Source organism: the organism of the source record quoted next, unplaced genomic scaffold (genome assembly GCF_019419815.1).
Source record: "Pyrus x bretschneideri cultivar Hongxiangsu unplaced genomic scaffold, Pyrus_bretschneideri_v1 Contig88, whole genome shotgun sequence".
In the NCBI taxonomy this organism is placed as follows: domain Eukaryota; kingdom Viridiplantae; phylum Streptophyta; class Magnoliopsida; order Rosales; family Rosaceae; genus Pyrus; species Pyrus x bretschneideri.
This window is the reverse complement of record NW_025999829.1, coordinates 1,396,272-1,404,377: the sequence shown is the minus strand read 5'-3', so window position 1 is coordinate 1,404,377 and position 8,106 is coordinate 1,396,272. Positions and strand designations below refer to the sequence as shown.

General features: G+C 37.9%; 1 protein-coding gene across 1 annotated transcript; it reads right to left on the bottom strand.

The window, feature by feature from the left end:
* Positions 1 to 5,332: 5,332 nt before the first annotated feature.
* Positions 5,333 to 7,695, bottom strand: LOC125473453. Its single transcript, XM_048576274.1, has 7 exons — positions 7,419 to 7,695; positions 6,859 to 7,376; positions 6,520 to 6,798; positions 6,118 to 6,426; positions 5,692 to 6,024; positions 5,428 to 5,579; positions 5,333 to 5,369 (listed from the first exon to the last, which is right to left on the bottom strand). The coding sequence occupies exons 1-7, from the start codon at positions 7,693 to 7,695 to the stop codon at positions 5,333 to 5,335; spliced, it is 1,905 nt and encodes a 634-aa protein (XP_048432231.1).
* Positions 7,696 to 8,106: the final 411 nt, after the last annotated feature.

The window sequence follows — 8,106 nt, the reverse complement described above, 5'->3', positions numbered from 1 at the left end:
CTGCTCAGCCTCCTGGGAACCTTTCAGTATTTGAACGGCCATAACTTTTTCTAGAAAAATGATATTAACAATCTGTAAAATGCTCCAGAAAATAGACATCCGTAGCTTTCCAAGAATATAAGGCTCATTCTCTAATTCATTCTGAGCTGTCCGCAACTTTCTTCCAAAGTCAGCTGACCTGCACAGGCAGTTTTGACGAATTTATTACTTAACATTCCACTTGTGTTATTTTTCTTTTCTTTACTTGACAAATCCTACAAAACACAAAAACAAGGTAAATAACTCAAAAATATAAGGAACTAACTAAGAAAAGACAAGTGAATTTGATATAAAATATATATAAATATGAGCTTATCAAGTACCCCCACACTTAGCTTTTGCTAGTCCTCGAGCAAAACAAAGAAAACATGAAAAAGTAGCAACATGAAAAACATTAGCTCCCCACTATGTCACCCTCATAGAATTTCATTCAAGAAAACAAATCATCAAGAACCTTAGCTAGCACCAAGCAAGCTAATCCAAGCTCATCTTCCTTATTCAAATGTTAACAGCGACCTTTTAATCATCCTTGAAGTGTAGTGTGTGTAATAGCCATGCTAATGCAATTTCAAGTTTTGTTTTAAAACACTACATGCAAACTAGTGACCTTCTCACGGGACATACACTCAATCACACATATGTTTAGTTTAACGTGTTTCGCTCAAAGAATCAAATGTGAAAGATCTACCATAAGCTTGCATAAAGATCTCATCTCCACAATCATAATTGCAAAACTAAAATCAAGAGGACTTTTATTGGTTGTAATGAGGCTTAGGGAGGGGGTTATAGAAATGAAAGGATATGTAAACACAAGTTCCAAGCTACATTGCAAGCAATTCTCTTGTTGAGATTTATAAGAACTCAAGCTCTCCAACCACTCTACTAATACCTCCAATCACACCCCTAAACTTTTTATTTGCTTTGTATACAAAAATTTTTCTTCTCCTTCTTTTTTTTTTTTTTTTTTTTTTTTTTTTTGAACCAATTTTCGCACATAACTAAATACAAACATGAAATACCCCCACACTTATTCTTTTGCCAAACTCTTTCAAAGTACTTCACAAACATTTCTCATAAGACAATCTCACATTGCTCACTAGCTAGCTTGGAAAGGGTAAGGAAAAATGTTTAAGGTATAAGGGCAGACATATCTGGTGATAAGAATTAAAAGGCTTAACATATAGGCTCAAATTGGCAATCTAATGATATCATTTTTCTTTAGGAAACATGCCTATTTGGGCCATGGTGATAAACCTAATGCCTCTATCATTTTCAAGTTCATAAAATCAATGACAAACATTTCGAAAGATCGTTATGCAAGTTCTAGAGATGTAAGTCACATAAGTTCATCACACATGAAAGAATAGGAGTGTATGAAAAATGCACACACTTTCAATAGGCTCAAAAACTCACATAGGTTGTATATGGTCACTATGTTCACATATGAAGCTTTAAATCATGCTTTAGTTTCACATCAACAAGGCTATGTGCTTTTGGTTTTTCAAAGATGATTAAACATGTACAAAGCTAACAAGAGAATAAGGAACTTCACACAATACATGCTTACTAAGTTCTTGATCACCGTGGTTCAAATTCAATCCAGTTATATCATTGGGTCGGGAAACTAATAAAAATCTAATTCAAAACAATAAATAAAATAAGACTATTTTTGGATTTTTCATATTTTCAAAATTTTCTCTTTTTTTTTTTATTTTATTTTTTTTAAAGAGTCAACAAAACTAATTAAGAAAACAAAAAAAACAACAAGGAAACAAATTAAACCAGTTCTTAGTCAAAGGGACGAAAATTTTCAATTTGGTCATTTTTTCAATCTTTACCCCCAAACTTAAACTGGACATTGTCCCCAATGTCAGAAAACACAATAATGCATAAAATAAAAATAAAAATAAAATAGTAAGAAACAAAATAAAGCATTTGGACTGAAAACTTCCCCAATTTGCAATAAAATCAAGTGATGACCCCCAAACTTCAATTCTGCAATCAACTCCAAGGGTGGACATAACCTAAGATTCCTACAAAGAAAAGAAATAATTCAACTTAGCATGCGTGAAAACTCAGAAAACAAAACAAACGAAAAATTGAAAATGACATAAAAAGATAATGAATAGAAATATTGGGTTGCCTCCCAATAAGCGCTTGCTTTTACGTCCTCAGCCGAACGGTACCAAGAGTAATCATTCAAGGGAAGCTGGTTCTTGGAGGGGTACAACCTCCACATCATGCTCCGCAAAAGACTCGTAATATGGTTTGAGTCTATGTCCATTCACTTTAAACACGTTTTTGGTCTTTGCACTTTGGATTTCCACTGCACCATGAGGAAAAATATTAGTTATAACAAACGGACCAACCCATCGAGAACGAAGTTTACCTGGAAATAACCGAAGGCGAGAATTAAATAGAAGAACTTTCTGTCCAATGGCAAAGCTCTTCCTTGATATCATCTTGTCATGAAATGCCTTTGATTTCTCCTTGTATATTCGACTAGACTCATATGCATCATTTCGGATTTCATCTAACTCATTCAATTGAAGCTTCCTCTGCTGTCCAGCAACACTCATGTCCATGTTGTAGGCTTTGATTGCCCAATAAACTTTGTGTTCCAATTCTACTGGAAGACGGCATGGTTTCCCATAAATTAACCGAAATGGGGACATTCCAATAGGAGTCTTATAAGCAGTCCTATATGCCCACAATGCATCGTTCAAGCGCATGCTCCAATCCTTCCTACTAGGACTCACAGTTTTCTCCAAAATTTGCTTTACCTCACGGTTTGATACTTCTGCTTGACCACTAGTTTGCGGATGATAAGGTGTAGACACCTTATGTGTGACATTGTACTTCCTAAGCAACGCTTCAAATGTTCTATTGCAAAAGTGACTCCCTCCATCGCTAATGATTGCTCTAGGTGTCCCAAATCTTGCAAAGATGTTAGTCTTAATAAAATCTGAAACAATTTTTGAATCATTAGTTTTGGTGGCTTTCGCTTCCACCCATTTAGAAACATAATCCACAGCCAATAAAATGTAAAGAAAACCATTTGAAGATGGAAAAGGTCCCATGAAATCAATGCCCCACACATCAAAGATCTCAACAATCAAAATAGAGGTTTGTGGCATTTGATTTCTTGGGCCCAAGTTACCTGTTCGTTGACAACGATCACATGTTGCACAAAACTCGTACGCATCCTTAAACAAACTAGGCCAATAAAAACCACTCTCTAACACCTTAAGGGCTGTCCTTTTTGCTCCAAAATGGCCGCCACATGCATAAGAATGACAAAAAGTTAGAATAGATTTAAACTCAGATTCAGGGACACACCTTCTAATCAATTGATCAGGGCAATATTTCCACAAATAAGGATCATCCCACTCGTAGTATTTGGCGGTTTTGACAAGCTTATCTTTCTGAGCACGTGTAAAATCATCCGGAATCTTTTTGGTGACCTTGTAATTGATAATATCTGCATACCAAGGGTCAGTAACCTTTAATGAAAACAATTGCTCATCCGGAAAACTCTCACGTAAAAGGATGAAATCTTCCTCTATGTTTGAGTGTACAAGTCTGCTAAGATGATCTGCTACAACATTCTCACTCCCTTTCTTATCCTTGATCTCCAAGTCAAACTCTTGAAGCAGAAGTATCCATCGAATGAGTCGCGGTTTTGCATCTTTTTTTGTGAGTAAATACTTCAAAGCTGCATGGTCAGAAAACACAATAACTTTAGTTCCAATTAGATAAGATCTAAATTTTTCTAAAGCAAATACAACAGCTAGAAGCTCCTTCTCTGTTGTTGAATAATTCAACTGTGCATCATTGAGTGTTCGTGATGCATAATAGATGACATGTGGCACTTTGTTGACACGTTGTCCTAGAACTGCACCGACAGCATAATCTGAAGCATCGCACATTAACTCAAAAGGTAAACTCCAATCTGGTGGCATGATCACAGGAGCCGTGGATAACAACTCCTTAAGTTTGTTGAATGCTACCACACACTCTTCATTCATATCAAATATTACATCCTTTTGAAGCAAACGGCACAAGGGTCTAGAAATCATTGAGAAGTCTTTCATAAACCTACGATAGAAACCTGCATGTCCAAGAAAAGAACGAACCTCCCTGACAGTAGTAGGGAGAGGTAAAGAACTAACAAGTTCTACTTTAGATTTATCAACTTCAATTCCATTTTCAGATATGATATGCCCTAAAACTAATCCATGTGAAACCATGAAATGACATTTTTCCCAATTTAAGACCAGATTAGTTTCTTGACAACGTTTTAAAACTAAGGACAAATTATGTAGACATGTATCAAAAGAATCACCATAAACTGAAAAATCATCCATGAACACTTCAATTATTTTCTCAATCATATTAGAAAAGATATTTACCATACACCTTTGAAATGTGGCGGGGGCGTTGCAAAGTCCAAACGGCATCCTCCGGTATGCAAATGTGCCAAATGGACATGTGAAAGTCGTCTTTTCTTGATCCTCCGGAGCAACTGCAATTTGATTATATCCAGAATAGCCATCAAGAAAGCAATAATGAGAATGACCAGCTAACCTTTCTAACATTTGATCAATGAATGGAACTGGAAAGTGATCCTTGCGTGTGGTGCTATTTATCTTCCGGTAGTCTGTACAGACTCTCCAACTATTTTGCACACGTGTAGGCACTAGCTCACTAGCTTCATTCTTAACAACTGTGACTCCGGATCGCTTCGGAACTACTTGAACAGGGCTCACCCACTTGCTGTCCGAGATAGGATATATGATGCCAACATCAAGAAGCTTGATAACCTCTTTCTTGACGACCTCCATCATGAGTGGGTTCAAACGGCGTTGAGCTTCCCTTGTAGGTTTTGCACCTTCCTCCAGCAGAATCCTATGCATACATGTAGCTGGATTTATGCCTTTGATATCTGCAATGCTCCAAGCTATGGTAGTTTTGTGATCCTTCAGTACCCGGATCAGTTTCTCCCCTTCTTCTGCTGTGAGTTGTGATGATATGATGACCGGTAATGTTTCATCCTCTCCCAAAAATGCATACTTCAAATGTTCAGGAATCGGTTTAAGCTCCAATTTGGGTGCCTGAATCACAGAAGGAAGAATTTTTTCGTTAAAAGTAGGAAGAGAAATAAAATGGGAAGAAAACTTACCATGAATTGGTGAAAGAGACTCAAGGGCTGCCACTGTCTGGATTAATTCTTCTTCAATGTGCTTGGAATAATTAAGTTTTCCATGTGTAATGCTATGCACTAACGCCTTCTCTAAATTGTCTTGTCCCACACCTTCATTAAAAATATCCTGCACAAAATAGTCAAACGCATCAATAGACAAACAAGATTCAAAATCACTAGGGTACCTCATAGCATCGAAGATTTTGAACTTGACACTTTCTCCATCAATTTCCATGGTTAAAGTACCATCGTAAACATCAATCTTCATACGCGCCGTTCTAAGGAATGGTCTTCCCAATATAAGAGGAAGTGCAGTAGGCATAGGGTCATGTTCCATCTCAAGAACAAAAAAAATCAGCGGGAAAAATAAGTTCATTCACTTGCACAAGTACATCCTCCAATAGGCCTTTGGGATATCTATTTAAACGATCTGCCAACTGGATTACTACCTTTGTTTCCTTCAAGTCTCCAAGGTTTAGTGATTCATACACTGAATATGGCATCAGATTGATGGATGCCCCCAGATCGCACAATGCTCTTCCAAACTCTTTCCCTCCGATTACACATGGAATGGTAAAGCTACCGGCATCCTTCAACTTCGGTGGTAGCTTTCTCTGCAAAACAGCTGATACTTCCTCGCTTAATGCCACAGTTTCTTGATCATTGAATCTTCTCTTGTTCGTACAAAGCTCTTTAAGGAACTTTGCATACTTGGGCACTTGTTTTATGGCATCTAAAAGAGGTAAGTTCACTTGGACTTGTCGGAAAGTATCCAAGATTTCCTTATCAGTTTGGTCATTCTTAGACTTCATAAACCTACGAGGAAAAGGAATAGGGACACATAAGTTAAATGAATTTTGAACTTTTTTACTTACCTTATCAGAATCTTTTTTGTTTAATTCTGTATCTTTATAAGACTTTTCAGTTTCTGTTGAAGCCTCATCTTGCTCAAGATTTTTGGTTTGTTGCTCCCCTTGCTCATTTGTATCTTTTCTAGTCCTCTTTTGCATCCTTGGCTGCTCAAAAACTTCTTTTCCACTCCTTAAAGTCACAACATTCATCTGCTCCGCATTTGGATTCACCACGATTTGGCTAGGCAACCTTCCTGGTTGATGTTGTTGCCCCATCAAACTTGCTAACTGACTCATTTGGCGCTCAAGGTTTTCAATTGCTTTGTCTGTTTTCTGTTGATGAGATTGAGTAGAGTTAGCTAAAGAAGCAATTAAATCCTCAAGAGACTTACTTGGAGCTTGTTGTTGTTGAGGCTGAAACGGTGCCTGCGGTCTTGCTTGAAAGAAGCCAGGTGGACGGTTATAGTTGTTGGGAACAGATTGTTGTCCGTTGTCTTGATTGTTCCACTTTAAGTGTGGATGATCGCGCCACCCTGTGTTATAGTTGTTGGAGTATGGATCATACTTTTGTCTTTGTTGCCCCTGAAACCCTCCTAACGCATTAGCTTGCTCAAGACCACCTTGATCCATTAACGAAGGGCACATATCCGTGGCATGTCCCATCATTGAACAAACACTGCACACCTGTTTTGGAGCCACCATAACCTGTTGCACAAGATTAGTCAAGTTAGCTAATTGTAATTCAATACTAGAGTTAGCACTTACCTCGTTAACTTTCTTAAGAGGTAGCTCATCTCTCCCTCCAAATTGTCGTGTGTTGCCAGCAATGTTCTTTAATAATGCCTTAGCATTTGTTGGTGACTTGTTCATGAATGCTCCTCCACTTGCTGCATCAAGCATTACACGATCAGTACCACACAATCCTTCATAAAAATATTGTATTAAAAGATGCTCTGAAATTTGATGATTAGGACAAGATGCAACCAAATGTGTGAATCGCTCATAGTAATCTCCAAAGGGCTCTCCATGTTGTTGTCGGATTGCACATATGTCTTTCCTTATGCTTGCAGCTTTTGTGGCCGGAAAATATTGCTCCAAGAATGCTTGCTTCACCTGGTTCCATGTGTTCATTGATCCTGGAGGTAAATTGTAAAGCCACTCCTTTGCCTTAGCTTCTAACGTAAATGGGAATGCCCTCAACTTGACTTGCTCTTCATCCACATTGGCTGGTCTCATTCCCGAGCATACCACATGAAACTCCATGAGATGCTTGTTGGCATCCTCTGTTCAGAAGCCATGGAACTTAGGCAAGTAGTGAATCATGCCGGACTTAAGCTCAAATCCTCCCCCTGCATTTGGATATGTGATGCACAATGGTTGTTGATCTGTATTAGGTGTTGCCAACTCCCTCAAAGTCCGGTTATCAGCCATGCCTTCTTGTGGTTCTTCCTCCTCTTCCAAACTCAAATGTGGTGGAGAAGATGGTGGTAAAGACACCGATTCACGCTTTTGCTTGATTGTTCCTCGAAGCTTTCTAAGTGTTCGTTCAACCTCAGGATCGTAGGAATCTAGATCAATGCTCTTGGACCTTCGAGTACGCATATACTACGAAGAGTACCTGAAATAAACACAAGAACAAAAACACTAATTAGACAAGAAAAGAAAACAATAAAAAAAATAAGTAGCAATTAGAAATAACAATCCCCGGTGACACGGCACCAAAAATTTGGTAGGATTAAATGCACACCACAAAGTAGCACACAAATGTCCTATTAATTTTCCTTATTAACAATAATATTTGTCAATCGTAGCATATGAAAATAAGGGTCTTTCCCGCAGAAGATTGTTTTATCTAACTACTTAAAATGTCACAAAAACTGGGCTGCTGTCCCTACTGACCAGCCACCGAAAAATAATTATTAGACCGACTTACACTTATCTAAAGTCTACGAAATTTTATATGCAGATACTAGACGCACAGAGATACACTCACACATATTTTTGGGATTTTTG